Here is an 18,985-nt window from a genome sequence, read left to right on the forward strand (position 1 = left end):
GTCATGATAAGCAGGGTGGGTAATGACCCTAAATACTCAACAAATGGCAGGCAATATGCCCATGTTCCCCACGTATGTGAATAAAATAAAGGCTTTAATAAACAAATGCAAAAGGTTATGAAGAAGAAAATATGAAAAAAAAAGTGCCAGATCTTGCACGCTGGTAAAAAAAATTATTTTGTTTATTCACCAACGCAAGAGCTGTGGTATCAACGTATCTAATTATATAGTTACATAGTTATATAGGCTGAAAAAAAGGCATGCTTCCATCAAGTTCAGCCTTTCCTATATCTGTTAATTTGTTGCTGTTGATCCAAAAGAAGGCAAAAAACCCCAGTTTGGCTCTTTCCAATTTTGCACTAACCAGGGAAAAAATTCCTTCTTGACCACAACTGGCAAAGTTCTCAAGCTCGGCCTTCATGATGCTAATGTAATTTTACATTTTACAGGGCCATCCAAGATCTACCTGCAGGAGACCCGTTACAATGTACAGGGAAATAAAAGGCTTCAAATAATGAACTCACCTTCAAACGTTAATAAATAAAGCTCTTGTGGATCATTGGTCTTTATGACGTTGTGCGAATTGACTCAGTCATTGAAGAGAGGGTAGCATTGGTAATCTGCCTCTCGACCAAACCTTCTGGCCCCATTTTCCTTCTGCTTCTGATCCTATTCCATACCAAAATCATTTCTTCGTAGTAAACAACATCAACATATACTTCTGCGGTTGCTCCCTTATACCCTTTATTGGTCCCTATTAACCTCCAGATTAAAACCCAACAACGATGTTTGCCTTTGATATCCTTGACCCTACAGCTTGTCATATACAGTCCATTCTTTAACACCAAGTATACCCCCCTCCCCAAGTGAGCTTAAGTATAACAGATATCTTGAAAAATAGCCACACCAGTTTAATGTTTCATTTTACAGGGCTAGCACAGCCTGAACTGCAGAAAAGAATCATTATTACTGTCTTCTTTTATAATGAGTAGGTAAGTCAGGAACACACAGTTGAAACTCTACTGTAAATACCGGTTTTAGTGAATAAGATGCAAATAATCCAAAGTCCATCATAGTCCAAGAAACTGATTGTATCGTGCCCCATCAGACCTTTATACTAATTAAGAACAAAATATCTAACAAAGTTATTATTAGGTAATTTCATCAACACAGGGAGACACGTTGACTTCTTTAAAACCCACCAGTGAGATAGTTCCCAGGGTCGTACACTGGTATGTTTCTTTAACTTAAAACAATTACACCAAAAGGGTTTGTTTTGAACACATACACGTGATAGTAAAGTCAGAAAGTTTAACTGATCTACAAAAAAAAAAAAAAGGATAAAATAAAAGCCGAAACGTGTCTAGCATCCAAAATAAATGCAAGAATTTATTTGGGAAGGACGTACAGTCATATGAAGAGACCCATCTTAGACTCTGTGTTAGGAGAAATAAAACAGTTATGGCTTCATGTGGTGGTGCAAGACAATGGAGTAATCCTCGGTAGGCAACAGAAAAAAGATGGACGATATGGTGGAAGTGTACTGAGAAGACCTCTCTTCCGTTCTTCTACAGCATCTTCCTCTTCTCAAATTCCTGTGGAGTGAATGAATACACATACACATTGATAGTCTGTTAACACCAAGAAATGTTCTTATAAATAATGGAATTGAAACAAAATAAAACGCAAGAACTAAACATAGCAAGCGTGGCACAGGGGGATACGGCTGGGGAGGATGCAGGAACTCTTTGTGCCAAATCTTCAGATTCATAATCTCAATAAATCATGCAGGACCTTTCTTAAATTAGAACACAAGCCATCAACTGCATACTTAACCAAAATTATACAAATTGGATATCAGTTTGTCATAATAATGTTTCATCCAATTGGTGAGCGGTCATATGCTGCCATCTACCGTAGTATGGAGGGAAAGCACACATTACTATTTTAAAATACCGCAGATCTGTCAAACATCTTCATATAAGGAACAACTCGATAAATCCTTTCAGTGTAACGTTCAATCTGACGCAGCGCTGCCGTTTTAATTCTAGAACCGAGTCCCTAGAAGGGGCTGGGGTGTACACTAAGCCTATTTCATTCATAAATAGTTTGTTTAAACTATTTAACATCAGCAGTTGAAATTAATAATTATACATATATATATATATATATATATATATATATATATATATATATATATATATATGCGCAGGAAAAAAGCACCGGTGTCTAGTTACATAGGCTGAAAAAAGACATGCGTCCATCAAGTTCAGCCTTTTCTATATCTGTTAATTTGTTGCTGTTGATCCAAAAGAAGGCTCTTTCCAATTTTGCACTAACCAGAGAAAAAAATTCCTTCTTGACCCCAAAATGGCAGTCAGATTTCTCCTTGGATCAATAAGCTTTTTCCTAGAATTACAGATTATATCCCTGAATATTATGTTTTTCCAGGTATCCATCCAGTTGCAGTTTAAACGTCTGTACCGACTCCGATAAAACTACCTCTGCAGGCAGAGAATTCCACATCCTTACTGCCCTTACTGTAAAAAACCCTTTCCTCTGCTTTAGTCTAAATCTCCTTTCTTCCAATCTGAACGCATGACCACGTGTCCTATGCATAGTCCTGTTTATGAACAGATTTCCACACAATGGTTTGTATTGGCCCCGAATATATTTATATAATGTTATCATATCCCCTCTGAGGTGACGTTTTTCTAAACTAAACAGATTTAAATTAGTTAACCTTTCTTCATAACTATAGTGCTCCATTCCTTTTATTCATTTTGTAGCCCGCCTCTGCACCCTTTCTAGTGCTATGATATCCTTCTTTAGAATAGGTGCCCAAAATTGCACAGCATATTCAAGGTGCGGCCTTACCATTGATTTATACAGAGGCAAAATTATATTTTTATCCCGCGACTTGATGCCCCTTTTTATACACGACAATACCTTACTGGCCTTAGCAACCGCAGACTGACATTGCACATTGTTGCCTAGTTTGTTGTCTATAACAATTCCCAAATCCTTCTCATTTGTCGTTACCCCTAATTCATTACCGTTTAGGGTGTAGGTTGCTTGTGCATTCACTACCCCGAAGTGCATAACTTTACATTTATCTACATTGAATTTCATCTGCCATTTGTGTGCCCAGTCCCCCTGTCTATCTAGATCCCTCTGCAGCACAGTAATATCCTGCTCGCCCTGTATAACTTTTCCTAGTTTAGTGTCATCTGCAAACACAGAAACATGACTTTCAATGCTTACTGCCAGGTCATTTATAAATATGTTGAATTAAATTGGTCCCAGAACAGAACCCTGAGGGACACCACTTACCACTTTTGACCAGCTTGAAAATGTAACATTTATAACAACTCTCTGTTCTCTATCTCTAAGCCAGTGTTCTACCCAAGAACAAGAATTTGCATCTAGACCAATTTCCTTCAGTTTGAATACTAACCTATTGTGTGGAACGCGTGTCAAACACCTTGGCAAAATCCAAGTGAATTACATCCACTGCAACACCCTGATCGACACTTCTACTTACTTCTTCATAGAATGCAATTAAATTAGTTTGACAGGACCTATGTTTCATAAAACCATGCTGATTTTTGCTAATAATACGGTTCTTCCCAAGGAATTCCTGAATATTATCCCTAAACAGCCCTTCAAATACTTTCCCAGCCACGGAAGTTAAGCTCACAGGTCTAATTTCCGGGCACAGAGTTTGAACCCTTTTTGGAAATAGGAACCACATCTGACTTCCTCCAATCCTCCGGTACAATTCCTGAAAGAAAAGAATCCCGGAAGATTAGAAACAGAGGTTCACTTATCTCCTGACTCAGCTCCTTAAGTACTCAAGGGTGAATACCGTCAGGCCCCGGAGCTTTGTTAACATTAATTTTCTTTAGTTGCTGCAGCACCTGTCCTGAGCCATCCACTCACAGTTTGACTGAAAATTTTTCTCAGTGGTCCTATGTATATCCATTGCCATAGGTTCCTCAATATATACTGAGGAAAAATAGTTATTTAAAGTTTCTGATTTTTCCTGGTCCTCCTTAACCAACACTCCCCTCTCTGTTTTTAATGAACCTACGTTTTCATTTTTTGTTTTTTTAGAATTTATGTACTTAAAGAATTTTTTGGGGTTAGTTTTGCTCTCTTTGGCAATCACCCTCTCATTTTCTAGTTTAGCCCATCTAATCACCTTTTTGCATGCTTTATTGGCTTCCTTATATCTTATACAGGATGCCTCTGATTCGTCTGATTTAAATGCTGTAAAAGCCATTTTCTTATTTTTAATTTTCTGCTTAACGTCCCCACTAAGCCACATCGGTTTCAATTTGTTTCTTTTATATTTGTTTCCTAGTGGTACATACTGAGAAGTGTACCCTGCTAATATTTGTTTGAAAATACTCAATTTTTCCTCTGTATTTTTATCCCGGAAGATTTTTTGCCAGTCAATAAGTTGTAAAGCTGCCCTTATCTTATTGAAATTGACCTTCTTAAAATGATATGTTTTAGTATTCCCCATGGGCAATTTCTTTTTTGAGTTTATTTCAAGAGACCATATTGTGATCACTATTACCCAAGTGCTCCCCCACTTGAATGTTAGACACAAGATCAACATTGTTATCACCAAACAAGTATCCTTTCTAGTTGGTGCTTGTACCAGTTGTGACATGAAGGTGTCATTTAACAGGTTCAAAAACCTGAATTCCCTTGCAGAACTGCTAGCCCCTCTATCCCAATTTATGTCCGGGTAATTAAAATCTCCAATAATTAACGTGTTACCCAGATGTGCAGCTTTCTCAATTTGCTCTAACAGCTGCTCTTCCTCATCATTATTAACATTAGGTGGTTTATAACATATCCCAACCAGTAGTTCTTTTCCTTTTTTTTGCCCCAAGTTGATATCTACCCATAAAGCTTCCAAAAATCCCTTGTCGCCTCCAAGATGCTTAATATTTGACTTTAGCTCGTTGTTAACATACAAGCATACTCCTCCTCCCTTCCTGCTTTTTCTGTCCTTCCTATATAACGTATAACCTTTTAAGTTAACTGCCCAGTCATGGGTCTCATCCCACCATGTTTCTGTTATGCCTATTATATCATGCCGCTTAGTGTATGCTATTGCCTCCAGTTATCCCATTTTGTTATTTAGGCTCCTTGCATTGGCAAGCATACATTTAACATTACCCTGAGTCTCTTGAGTTTTATGAGAATTTTTATTAATACATACCTCCTCTGTTCTGATCTTGCCCCTCCCCCATCTCCACCCCCCTTGTTCTGATCTGAAGCCCCTCTCCTTTCTGTGCTATCTCCATTTTCAAGTCTGAGGATTAAATAAACCTAATTTCAACGATAAAAGTAAAAAAGGTTTTCTTTTATACTACTGCATGATACAAAATCTCAGAGGTTTGTTAACTGGTGGATGTTAGCTTATTTTTGAGTAGGCCTTAAGAGGCTTCCAAACACGTACTCCATCGATAGGTTACAGATCTGGAGAAGGCGGGAGAAAGTAAAGGAGAATAATAAAGTAAACTAGTTGGAACGTCTCGGACGCCGGGAGGAACTGCGACTATTGGGGCAGTTACAACATACGCTGAAAAAAACCTAAAAAGGTCTGCTGTATGATTAGAAACCCTAACTTTTCTTATAAAATTAAATAGAAACACCTGAAAGGAAAACTGTATAGGCTCACATAAGAAGTCCCTCAACGTCCCTCGACGTTTCAGAAAGATCTAAGAGAACCTCGGTTAATTACGAAGAGCCTATGTAAGATTTTGGCTTTGACAGAGACTACATGGATAATTTGTGGTCCTTGCACAGAGATAAAGTGTCTAGCGCTACGAGTCTATTGAACACGAGCGCTGGTGAAGCTGCAGCCTGAAGGTAGAGGGGCTTCCCCGGCAAATCTATGCCTCGGTGATGCATACAAAACTGTACATCTAGAAACGGTCTCCTTCCCATCAGGGCGATCTACTAAATGAGTTCTGGCGTAACAACGTTCTTATTAAAGCGTTTATGGTGATATATAGCTGAGATCTGGGGCAGAAGGGGGCAAACAAACACCTCAACTAGTTGCTGCCCTGCTGCTGCATCTGACCTCCTGCTCAGTGGTCTGATGATTCCTCGAGCAGCCAATCAGCGGCAGGAAAGCTCTCCCATAGAAAATCAATGGAATTGCTTTCTGCACATACGCCGCAAGGCCCTCCAAGCATTAGCTAAAGGGATATGATGAAAATATAAAGAGGCCATGCAGTAATTATACGCGTTAAAGTGCATTCGATGGCTGGAACGTGCCTTCAGACCACTGTGACGCCTCTATTAAAAGGGACAGTCTAGCATCCAAAATAGCCATAGCCATGAAAAATGCTCATTAACCGCACGTAAAACTACCCACAAGGTACATTTGTTTCACGCCAGTGTTGGCAGCTTGAAGCGCCAATCTGCTGTGAGAAAGCCCTCCCACTGCAAGTATATGTGTATGTATAGGGGGGTCCGGCTAAACCCCCTGTAACTCCTTAGTGAGCCGGATGGTGGGGAGTATAGCCTGCATGGACAGTAGTAAGCAGTAGATTGTTTCAGCCAAGTGCGTCTCCTGCAAGCCAAGAAGCTTGGGGGACAGAGAAATAACGCAAGACCGTAGGGGGATTCAGACTAATTCCTCCATTCATTTGTAAGTGTGTGTGGGGGGAGTATGCATTAAAGTGCATACAATGGGTGGAGTGTCCCTTATAAGAGTTATACATACATACATACATTCTATCTTTTGATTTTGCCAATTTCCTTTCTCCTCTCCAAAATCACTGGATGCTGATTTTTATGAAGCAGTAATATTTTTCCATCTTTATTTGGTTTGTGATCCCCATTAGAATAATCATTTTATTTGTGCAACACAATTTCCTTCACTAATTTAACAGAGCAATGGAGGGGAGAAGCAAAAAAAAATAAGATGTCACTTGTCATGTTTTTATACAGAGGCGCTGAAAATACTAAAATGTATTATTCACCCTTGTTACAGGTCCTCAAACCGTGAAGCTTGATGATAAATGATACTTCTTGGAGACGCAGAAACGTGGTGAATAAATATCCAGATCTTAATTCATATTATAATTCTCTGCTATAAATGACCTATACTATTTTATATATATATATATATATATATATATATAAATATATATATAAGTGTCAGCTCTTCCGGACAGATTGTAAAGGAAACGCGCTTACCAATACTACCGTAAAGCAGGGATATTAGTTTATCACACAATAAATTGAAAGCATATTTATCTCCGGTATTGTAAGAGTACCATCTGTATAGCTATAATGAAAGAGCTACTGTTGGGTGCTGGAAACAAAAGAAATTATTGGAGTACATGACCGGTACTTTACAATTCCCGCTGTATTAACCAGAAGTGTATGACTAAGCTGCATTGACTTTTTGATGAGTGATTTGGTACAAAAGCCTTTTGTAATAGTTCTGCTTATCCGAGAGACGTTCCTCATCTCGCCAGTCTCGAGCCTAAGGACTAGTAATCAGATAATCTAGTTTTGTTTCCAGGCAAGTGAGAAGTCTCGACAACCCACTTTATTCTATACAGAAAACTTCAACATCCCACTCTCACAAATCACATACAGAGCTATGAGCTATACATTGGAGCCTTTACTAGTTGGTAAAAAGCAATCAGAGGGTCAGCATCCCCATAGAATGAAACAGCTGTGTTCTAGCGTGTGTGGAAGGCTGTGGAGTTTGTATAGTTTAGCAACACAAACCTTAACCCATTAATATATTTGCACTTAAGAATTAAAGTTGGCTGGAAGGTTGCTCGATGAATAACATCTCAAGATTGGACTTCTAATCCCAAAAGCTTACGTGATCACAGGAACATGTTCACATATAAAAAATTGGAACCCAAACCTTTAAAAGATTTAAAAAAAAAAAAAAAAAAAAAAAAAAAAAGGCTCCTAAAATGATAATATTCGCTAAATGTAAAAGGAGGCTCCAGTGTTATTACCCAACTACAACATTCAGGCTAATAATTAGAATTTGAATGCCTTAGAAGTGAAGAATTATTCTAAGGGACTAAAGAATAGTTAAAAGTCAAAATTTCAAGGGAAGCTGGATGCAGGACAACACGACGATCCCCCAGAAGATACAAATTTACACATTATCATCTATTTAATGTCATTATATTCCATAGGATTGTACACAAAGTTTAATGGAGTGAAGGTGTGTAAATATGCATGTGGACTATTGGTAAGGATTTTTATTATTCACTTTTGACTTTCTTTTTGGTTACTTTTGAGTCCTTGACAGCCATCAAAGTAGATCCAACAACCAGGCGCTGATGGTTTCAGGTCTGGAATTCTCATCTGCAGTATGTGTAGAGAGCGGTGTGTTCCGTGCGCATGAATGTACAGTGTTTGCATTGTAGCGAGAGTGCAATATGATTGATTAAAAAGTTCAGCATTGGTCTTGCCTAACAACATAACTATTGCGCGTAACAAGCGACAATCAAGGAGACTGCACAAAATGTAACGCAAACACACCTACGAGAGGTTTTTCCTCCTCCTCCTCCTCCTCCTCCTACGGTCTTCAAACAAAAAAGTAAAGCAATATAAAAACATATGTCGCACTTAAGAATTAAAAGGTATCTGGCAGGTTGCAATTTTAAGTGATAAAACGCGCGGAATTATCATGCTTCGGAAAGCAATCCAACCGAACCTGCCGCGAACACAATCAGGATGTGTCCGACAATTACATGTTATTAGGCGACAAACCGAAGCCGTTTGCAGCTACAAAATACCTCCACAGCCTTACTGAATGCAACGTTTCATAAGTAGCGTGACTGCGTGCCATTTCCCGACAGCTGTGCCATTATGGAGATATTTTTTTTTTGCCGTTTGCCTGCCACTGTGCCAAATGTAATTTTAATTCTACGCAATTAAGTTTGGCTCGCGCTGGATGGCGTTGCGACCGGGTTTTAGAGCGAGATTTGAGCCGTTTTGAGTGTTTTGTCCATCTACGGTTGGAAAATAAACAAGAAAGGGGGAGGGGGGGGGAGATCTTGCACTATTGTAAAATATTTCTGCTTCCAATTCAAACCTCTGACATTGATTTAACAATCACAACCGTTCGGCCCTGCTTACAGGCTGCTGTGTCGCAGTCAGTGGTACGATTCGAGAGAATATGGAACATCTGCGCGAGTTACCTTGTGCATCGTGCTGCCCAGCTGAGCCGGAGACATACTGACAACCACGCCGGCTCTCTGCAAAGCGGCAATCTTCTCTTTCGCTCCACCTTTTCCGCCCGCGATGATTGCCCCGGCGTGTCCCATTCTTCTGCCTGGGGGAGCGGTCAGCCCAGCGATGAACGAAACCACAGGCTTGGCGTTAGGGCCCTAAAACAAAAGACAAAAAACAGTAAAGAACAAAATAAAAACAGAAGAGTGGGTAGAGATCATAAAATTTCCCAAGAGCTCGGCAATCGATGGCAGACGCAGAAGAATGGTACAAGCCTCGGGCTTGCTGTGGAGTCTGTTCGCTTAAAGTGAAGCAGCGTATGAACTTGCGCGGATAAGAGAAACAAACTCAGGAAAGACCAACACAGATGTCAAGGCTGAGCGAATGAATGAGATTATATAAAAGACCACCCAACACCCCATTTCTCATCAAAACACTGCGGTAAATAGACAAAAAAAACCAAAACACTGCTTAGAACAAACTTCACAACGCGATTTATAATTATCCTCCTGGCCTCAAGTAGTTTCATGGTTAGCGTTAATTAAGTTAAAACGGGTTATGTCTACACTTTTGAATACATTTTAGATAAGTGAATTAGTCTACAACACGGGCTGAAGTTTTCGGAAAAGGCAGATCAGTAAATAGCAGAGCAAATGAACTTTCGTACTAAATAAGAAAAGAAGAATAATCGATGTAAGTAAAGCAGGAGCATTTATCCTGCGATGACAAAGCAGCAAATTAGGAAATTCTTTAATTATTTAGCTCATGGTATTAACAAACTAACCCTCGAGTGGCTGATATGGAATAAAGTAATTGATCACTTACAAGTTTCAATGTTTGTCCCCAAGCACAGGAAGAAGGAAAATGCAGGGGTGGAAAAAGTAACGGAATGCCCCGTGAAATGTATGTATAAAAAGCCATTCCGATCTCGATATATACTACAATCGTTGGTATAGGTTAAAATTCTGTTAATTTTGACTTTCTTCCACTGCCGTTTTTTCTGAAGCACGTTTTTTTTTTTAAGCCAAAATGGAGTAACGCTGAGTGGTTTGAATCGAGAGCAGATGTGAAAGTGGCTTAAAACACTACCCTCTTCGAGTGACTGTCAGGAAGACAGCGCAACCCGGAGCCTGGATGCAGAGCGCCGTCTATCATTATCTCAGACAGACTTGGCTTCGTCTTTGAAGATGGCACAGAGAACCCATTTCGTGCAATTACAATAAACATCGCAAAATGAATGAAAAGCGATTTCACAAAAACGGGGCGCCGCAAGAGAAAACGGAACTAGTAACCCTTTAGGATGCCGAGCACATCAACCCCCCCCAACCCCTCTACCTCATTTCCAGCAGGCAGGCGCTTTCTACTCCTACAATACATCCCTCCACATAGAACGGGTATCCTCTCCGCTACTCGAACAGCCCCGGTAAAGGCTCTTCATGATGTATAGCGAAGACAAGACGACTAAAACCCCGATGAGTATTTGGGAGTTGGGGGGGAGATGCTTCACTTCATCTGAACCCAGAGTTTAGCGACTGAATGACTCAGTGTTCAGCTATTAAAAAGGGAAACTCCTACCGTTTTTGTTAATAGTAGTAAAAAAAAAAAATGAGTTTCCAAAATCATTGTTAAAATAATAGTTTTCACACACAATGTTTTTTTAGATCGCTGAATATTTGTTAAGGCTAGTGTTCTAGCCGTTTTCCTAGGCCGATCTACAAGGCAAGTGTCCCCTTATAATACTGCCCATTGGTAAACAATAGAATGGCTCCATCTTAATCACCTAGTGGCAGCCTCTGACTAACGAAAGTCTTTTTTTTCCCCCTCCTAAGTCTTCTTACCACTATTATTTATTGTTTTATATAGCGCCATCATATCCCGTAGGGCTATCCCAGCCTTCATATATTTTCATTCACCTTTTTTTGGACATATGAAATAATGTATGAAATACATCTGTATATTGCTTTCTATGGAAACCCATCATAGGAGGGCGACACGGCATTGGCTGGAGGCCAACACCTGGCCCACCTCATGTTCCCAAAAAGAGAAGTACCAGATGGAGCAAACGGGGTCAAACCTCTCTTCTCATCATCTCTTTGGTCAGATGCTCACAATGACCTTTCCGTATTCCCAGCATGTCCAGCTCGGCTTGTGCATGGCTACAACCCCACACCTCTAGGACCCCCTACAAGCACAAATCATGTGAAAATCATATCCACTGTCATACCTCATTGCCATGCTTTGGCCAAGCCTCTGGTTTCCTTAAAAATATGGAAATATTCCAGTATTCTAAATACACAGAGGTTGAGGATCCCTCTGGAAAATAATTATGTTCTATTAAAAGGGACAGACAAGTGTCACACGCAGCACCACCGATAAAGAACGCAAATTTAAGTATTTTAAAATGCATTTTGTTTTATCCAGTCTGACAAAAAGGGGAATATGTTGGTCATTAGTGGACTACAGGGCAGAAGCCTAGCTGACATGAGGAGATTTAAAATGAGTATATACCGTATTCACTATACTTTTGCAAAGTTCTGAGACACAGATTAAACTTTTTAATAAGTAGGAATGTACAGTCCCGACGTTCCAGAGCGTCTAGAAGCGTCACCAATTATTTATTGAAGTTCTAAAATAACAGCGGCTTTTACAAAGAGATGAACGTTTTAATAGTTGGCAGAACTTTGAGCAAATGGATTACCCCCCAAAAATACATTGTACTTCAGTAGCTGTAGCCTTGGTCCTGATCAGAGATGGATGCACACCAAAGCCAGAGATGGGAAGCGTTTCGTTCTTACTGCTCCTTCAGTTAAGAAACGTATATTTCTTACAAATACAATAGATTAGTAAAAAATAAAAAAATTAAAATTGTTTTAAATTGTCTGTCATTCACGGGTTAAACAGAGCCAATCATGGTAAGAGGCAGTAGTTCCTTTATTAAGAAAGCAGAGTCCCGGAAATTGCCTCTGTCTTTTATATTTCAAAAGAAACAAGAATTTTAATAAAAGAACTAGAATTAAAATAAGAATTGTGAGAATTCTGGAAATGCCAGCCAAAATAAATAAATAAATGGATGTTTAATAAACCTTAAATTCTGTGGCTAGAATTAACCACATGGTTAAGAGACTTTTTAATTGTAAGATAAATCAAGGCATTTAGAAAAATACATAAAACCAACTAAAAGTAACATTAGATAGAATAGACACAGGCTGATAACATGCAATGGCAATCACGCAGGAAAAAATAAAAATAAAAAGACAACAAAACCTGTTGGAGGTTAATGGAGATGCCTTGGCCTTTAGGGAGCTATCCGCTTTTATATAGATTTTTTTTTCCCATTTAAAGATTTTGCGTAAATTGTACTACTTATTTGGAAATAAATTAGTTATTTTGCCTGACAACCACGTAAGAGTCCCTCAAGGATCTTCTCTCCTGGTATCTGGTCTCAGACTCAAAAGAAGTAAGATCTTGAAGATAAAGAAAAAACCCTTTCAACGATATACGCCACGGTGAGGGTTTCAAACACTTACGGAATTGTGTTCCTTTAAGAAGTCAGCCGCATTTTCCTCGGCGCTGCCACCGATTTCCCCGATCAAGATGATGCCTTCTGTTTTAGGATCCTTCAGGAAGACGTCGAGGCAGTCGATGAAGTTGGTTCCGTTGAATGGATCTCCACCGACGCCTTCAAGGGTAGCATAAGGGAAGACATATTTGGGAAAGTTACAAGTTAATAGACCTTTCAGAAGAGAGAATTTAACAGAAACGTCCCAGCTAGTACACCAATACAGCACAAACCGGTTAAAACCAAACCACCATTGATGGTAACCCCGTGACAGGCAGGCTTTGTGGGTCTGGCCGAGACGTGTATGTTTGCATGTATGTAAGTATATTCATTCACACTCAGGTTTTACTATTTTTAAAGGGGTCTTCAGGGAAAGTCTCAAGCAGTGGTCCACAAGCTTGTTCTCCATTAGCTACTTCAGAGGTCATGGCCACCTGCCTGATGAATCCTCCACCCTTACCCTTCACAATTAGTAAGGCTTCCTTGAAATACAAGAAAATATGTACCTCGTCTTTTATAAGATGGATAGATTTTACAGTAAAAGGGTCTTAGCGTCTCCCCTCTAACATTGACATCACTCCACAAAGTGGTAAATGATGGCAGAACATGTTTAGATTTATACAGACTGGGGTCGTAGCCAAGTTTCAAAACGAAATTTATTCTCAGTGTAGTCTGGGTACGGATATCAATGTCATCATCGCTCCGCCGAGCGGACCAGGCAATGAACTGCTCGAGCAGAATATATCATATCTTTTTAACTGGAAAAGGACCAGGGGTAAATTGGTTTAAATACTTTAAATAAGATAAAGTAACTGTCAGAAAATCAAACTGACTGCCATAATCTGGTTTCTCGGAGAGACACAAAACCTATTATTTACCAATTCACTTTAAATTACGTTTAATGACATTTTGATGCATGTCTGCTACCTCGGGCTCTGCAGATCGCTCTGCAGCAATGCAAAGACATCCTGCCCCGGGAGCCCTGATTACATTCAATGGAAACCTCCTCTCTCATATTGTGCTTCAGATCTTTCGATGCCATCGAAAGGAAAATAGAAATCTCAACGAAGACCATAAATAAAGAATAAAAGTTTGATGACTGCTCGACAGCCCTGCTTTACTTTATGTACATATAGGAATGAAATATCATAATTTACGGATTCTCAACTTTCCATCGTGAAATATTCTCTTAATCGAGTCCATTAGCTGAGTTGTGCAGATTATCACAATAATGTGCCCGCAGCCGATTAACCGACACAGTATGTAACAGACTCTGAAGGCAGATGGGACCCATTCCCATCATTTTCCCGATATCAGATTCAAACCTTAATCAGTCGTTGGTCTTCAGATTCAGGAGGCGTATACCTATCCCATGCATGTTTAAATACTAGCCTCTACCACTTCTGCTGGGAGGCTGTTGCACTTATCTACCACCCTCTCAGTAAAGGGAAAAGTATAGTATACATTATATACATACATACTATTTAAATTATATCCCATAAAATCATTGCACAAAAAGCAATTGTGGGTGACTAAGAACTATAACAACTGGCTGGATGAACCATTGCTTAACCCCACACTTTTAAAGCTATCGTTAATATTACAGTTTTGCTGTAACGACGAATCTGGGTTTGGTGGATGCCAGGAGAACGCCACCTACCTAAACACATAGTGCCTGCTGTAAAGTTTGGAGGAGGAGGGATAATGGTCTGGGGCTGGTTTTCAGGGTTTGGATCGCTTGGGTTCGGTGAAGGGTAATGTTTAACGCTACAGCACTGAGACAATCGTATGCTTAATCCTATTGAGCACCTTTGGGATGAATTCAAACGCCGATCAAACATCAGTGCCTGACCTCACAAATGTTCTTCGAGCTGAAAGGACACACATTCCCATAGAAACACTCCAAAAACTTGATGAAATGCTTCCTAGCAGAGTGGAGGCTGCTATATGTGCAAAGGGGGTGGGGGGGGTGCGCATGGTTCTGGAGTAGGATGACTAACATGACCATATTATATATATATATATATATATATATATACATATATATATATACACATACATACATACTTAGGACGTATTAACATATGTGCACTCATAAAGAGGAGCATTTATTTACTGTCTGGGGCACTTTTTGACTTGTAGCTACCTTGAACTATGGAGGGTGGTTGTTTTTTCGTGTGTATGTACACACAGTATAAAGGTCAGCTGATTATATTATCTTACCCTGTGTGAACGCAGCGAGGCCTCATTACAAATATCGGCATCCTTGGTGTCTAATTATTGCCCACCAACGCCATTGCAGAACATGCGCTATACACATCCAACACACTATCCTTTTGCACATTTGATAGACGTTTTCACTTCAATTTTACATCCATATATTTCCTTATAACCTCTGTATAGCCGAATAATAACTCTTCCCAAAGCAAAATAACAGGGCCAATGAGCACCAGAGGTATTTGTACACTCGTATCGCAGGCGTTTTTAATTGAATTATAAAGCTTGCAAATAAGGTGAAAACACCGTTAACCCCGTTAAAAAAAAACCTGCGCTCGCTGCGAGTTACCTCTAAACTCATGGGTGGCCAAACTCCGGGCTTTGCAATTTTCACCTTAAAACTCGATTAGCTCCTGTAAAGTATATACTGGGTTTTCACCGATACCCGGCGGCAGAACTGCTAAGTCCCATAGGTCAGGGAGTTAGGGCTTCTTACCGTTACAATCTTAAATGTGTTTGCCTTGTTATGAGATATAGAGAACCCATTCCTTGCATTGGATCAGCTTCTCCACCAGGTTACAAACTCCCACCATGGTGGACAATTACTCTGCCTACTGCATTGAACCAATGGGCACAATGCCCCTTTTTATGCATATGGAGCCTGCCTAGGGGCTCACCCAGCCGCCAATAACTCTTTCTATATGAATGTGTTAGTGTCAGAATTGTAATGACATCTTAACGAACAAGAGGATCTTGCTTCATTAAGCCAACATCAAAATGTATATATATATTTTATATAAAATGGAAGAAAGGTATTGTTATGGTATATTAAACACACGGATTTTCTTAATACACTACACGTGTTCCACTAAGCACAAGTTACATACCGATGCACAAGGACTGCCCCAATCCAACCTGTGTTGTCTGATGAACAGCTTCGTAAGTCAGAGTTCCAGATCTCGACACAATACCTACAGGGGGGAAAAAAAACAAAAGTTTAACTTTCTATAGATGTGGTTTGATGCAAGCATCTAGGTAAAAGACATTTGCAAACGTAGACACAGAGAGATGTTTTAGGAAATCAGAGAGTCAAATTCTTCCAGGAATCGTTTTTCATCTCTACATATATTGGTGTGTTTTATGAGCTACATGTGGTAGAGCAGTGATCTGTCCTGAATATAAATGCAGCTACTGCACTGCTGTTCTGTATATCAAAAGCCACAGCAGGCAGCTACAGCAAAGCTCCACTGGTGCGGAATGCAGCTTTTAATATAGAATGTGACGGCAGACAAGACCAATTCGGCCCATGTAATCCGCCCATTTTTCCTGCTGTTAAAGAGTCAGGCCTTAATCAGTTGTTCTCGTCTTAGATTCAGGAGACATATGCATGTTACTGTACCGAGGCATTTGATTGGCACTGTTTTTAAGAATGACGTACAGTGTATGTCATTAGTCCTCTGGGGACACCTTTTCATGGCGTACCTGGCATGTCGGTGGTCGCAAAAGGGTTACATTTATTTTTTTTAATCGTACAACCAGTCAATCCCATAAAGAGTTAACAGCAATCAAAGTGAGATAAATAATGCAGGTTTTAGTGTTGAATGTGCTTTAACTAGTTAAATGTCTCTTCTATGTGGTGTATTTCACATATACCCTATTGCTCACCAAGTGCTGTTTCGTCTAGAAAGGTCACTTGTCTGTATTCTCCTGGCATTGCAGGTCTAGCGTACTTAGAAGTGCAAGCAACGGCATTAAGAGTATGTTTTTTGCCGTGTCCCAATGCTGGCTGCTGGACTCAGGACTGAGCTATAGGGTCTAAAAAGGAGGGTTTTCAGAGGGGCAGTCGTATTGCAGATCCTTTACGTCACTATGCATTATGAAGGACCATACCCAATACGTTTCTGCTGCCATAACTGTTTGGCTGGCCCTGAATAATGTATGGTTCAATCAGTGAGACTTCTCTCCTCACAGACTCAGTTATGCATTATGCAGGGCCAGCTTAGCCCTTCTTGTTGAAGAAGCTTGCAGATGAAATGAATGGTAAAGTGAGAGTTGACTCTTCAGCTCTCATTCAAACTCTCCTGCCATCTGCCCCTTTAGTGAATAGACCCCCTCTTACAGCACCTGCCTCGCATGCTATGAGCCCGTCCCACGAAAGGGACAGAAGGGTTTTGGCTCCCTGCAGAGCATTTCACATAAAAACACGAGGTTGGGATGACTGGCGGATTCCTACAAAAGCTTCAGTCATCTAAATAAACGTTCCCTTAAGGTCATTGTACCGCATTTCAGTGACAAGAAAACAAGACTGTAGAGTTTATCTTCTGACTTTTCTATTAGGTTAGCAACCAAACCCCCAGTGATTTATCGTATGTTTTTTAGTGCCCTTATTTCGCACCGAAGTGTTCCGCCCAGCACATTCTACAAAGGCTTTTTATTCCATTGGAATTTCAAGTTAACTCTAAGACTGCGCCATTAAGCTACCACTTTATGAGCGCACAAAAAAAATATATCTACCAAATGTAATTGCATTCTTATTTGATTTTTCAATTTTCAGTTTATGGGTACTTTCCTCCGCGAAGAGCCGCGCAGAATGCTAATTCTGTCGCCTTCTATAAGATTCTGTTTAAGTTCCAGTAAGGTATAAAAATACACTAGTCAGAGAACCTAATTATCTTCTGAGAGCACAAAAATGATTTTGTCAAGGGCTCTTCAGAGTTTTTTTCCTTACAGAAACCAGCAATTCTTCTAATGAAAAAGTAGGGGGGGGGGGGGGGAAATACACCGATACACAGGAGACCATAAATCGCTCGTTACCAATAACACCAGTGGGATATACCTGTGCGAGGTGTGAAGAGGTCCGCTGCGTCGGATGGGAAAAACCCACTCGCAAAAATAAAATAAAAATAAATATTTGTTCCATCAGCTTACGAGATCTCAGGCGTATCTCCTCAAACTTTATTAAAGCAAACAAGAAGACACCAAATAAACTGTGAAATCGGAAAACACCACCACCTACTGACGGAATCGTATTCTAACCAAACGGTTCTGTCAAAGCCATGACCATTGCCGTTCCAAAAGTGCTCCACAATATTTCGATTCAAAACATAAGTGGAAGCGAGAATTGCTGAAGTGGAATGGTTGCTGTCACAGCTTTTATCGTAACTAAAATGTATCAATTAAAGTTACCTACAGCTTGTACTTTTTGTTTGTGGTTAGTTATTGAGTCTTTTTTATATATATATATTTTGGTCAGTGACCAATTATCAGCATTCTCTTCACTGCAGTAGTAACCATTGCGTCTTTTAACTCTTTAACAGAAGGCCCCTGTGTTGAACACGAAAGACTTCCGTTGGGAGGGAAGATGGCTGCTGAACGGCTCAAAAAGGTGCGTTTTTATTACAGCAAATTAACAATTTAACTATATTAAATTTAATATACATGGCTATCTTTTAGGGAATTTTAGTAATTAAGTTAGCCATCTCTGGCAAGATACAAGGCATCAGGAGGAGATATTTTTTAAAATTTTATGTAAATAGTTCATAGGTATGTATAGCTCTACATGCGTAGATATACATAAATGAATAACCTCTATATCAATACAGCTATATAAAATAGATGATTATGCATTCAAAATAACCAGAAATGCAAAGATTCTGAAAGCTAAAAGAAAACATTTGATTTTGCATAAATCCATAAGAAGTAAAAGTCTCTTTTTTTTCCTAAGAATAACTACCGCTTATGTCTGCCAAACCCCAAAATGTAATCTTTGAACATATACTTTTGGTGTATTTGGTTCATTTAATTTTGCAGATTTCCCCCTGGGGGCTAATTGCCGATTGTTCGCATTATTACAGTTATTTAACGTGAGGTCAGTTGGAATTCTGAACAAAAATGTGTCAGAATTTGAAAAACCAAGTTCTACGCACACAATTCCATAAGCTCCTCGTTATTCCAGCAGTTGCTCCT

At 39.6% G+C, this 18,985-nt stretch overlaps 1 protein-coding gene across 1 annotated transcript in view; it reads right to left on the reverse strand.

Annotated features, from left to right (window-relative positions):
- Positions 1 to 1,568: 1,568 nt before the first annotated feature.
- The window catches only part of LOC149285099 (succinate--CoA ligase [ADP/GDP-forming] subunit alpha, mitochondrial-like), a 31,914-nt gene continuing 14,497 nt past the window's right edge, over positions 1,569 to 18,985 (reverse strand). The window contains exons 6-9 of the mRNA XM_089495792.1: positions 15,907 to 15,990; positions 12,771 to 12,922; positions 9,213 to 9,401; positions 1,569 to 1,595 (exon numbers count right to left, since the gene is read on the reverse strand). Coding sequence (XP_089351918.1) covers positions 1,569 to 1,595; positions 9,213 to 9,401; positions 12,771 to 12,922; positions 15,907 to 15,990 — 452 coding nt within the window. The remainder of the gene's footprint in view (positions 1,596 to 9,212; positions 9,402 to 12,770; positions 12,923 to 15,906; positions 15,991 to 18,985) is intronic.

The sequence above is a fragment of the Sceloporus occidentalis genome, unplaced genomic scaffold (assembly GCF_023333645.1).
Source record: "Sceloporus occidentalis isolate IW3139 unplaced genomic scaffold, rSceOcc1.0.p SCAF_84, whole genome shotgun sequence".
NCBI classification, from domain to species: Eukaryota; Metazoa; Chordata; class Lepidosauria; order Squamata; family Phrynosomatidae; genus Sceloporus; species Sceloporus occidentalis.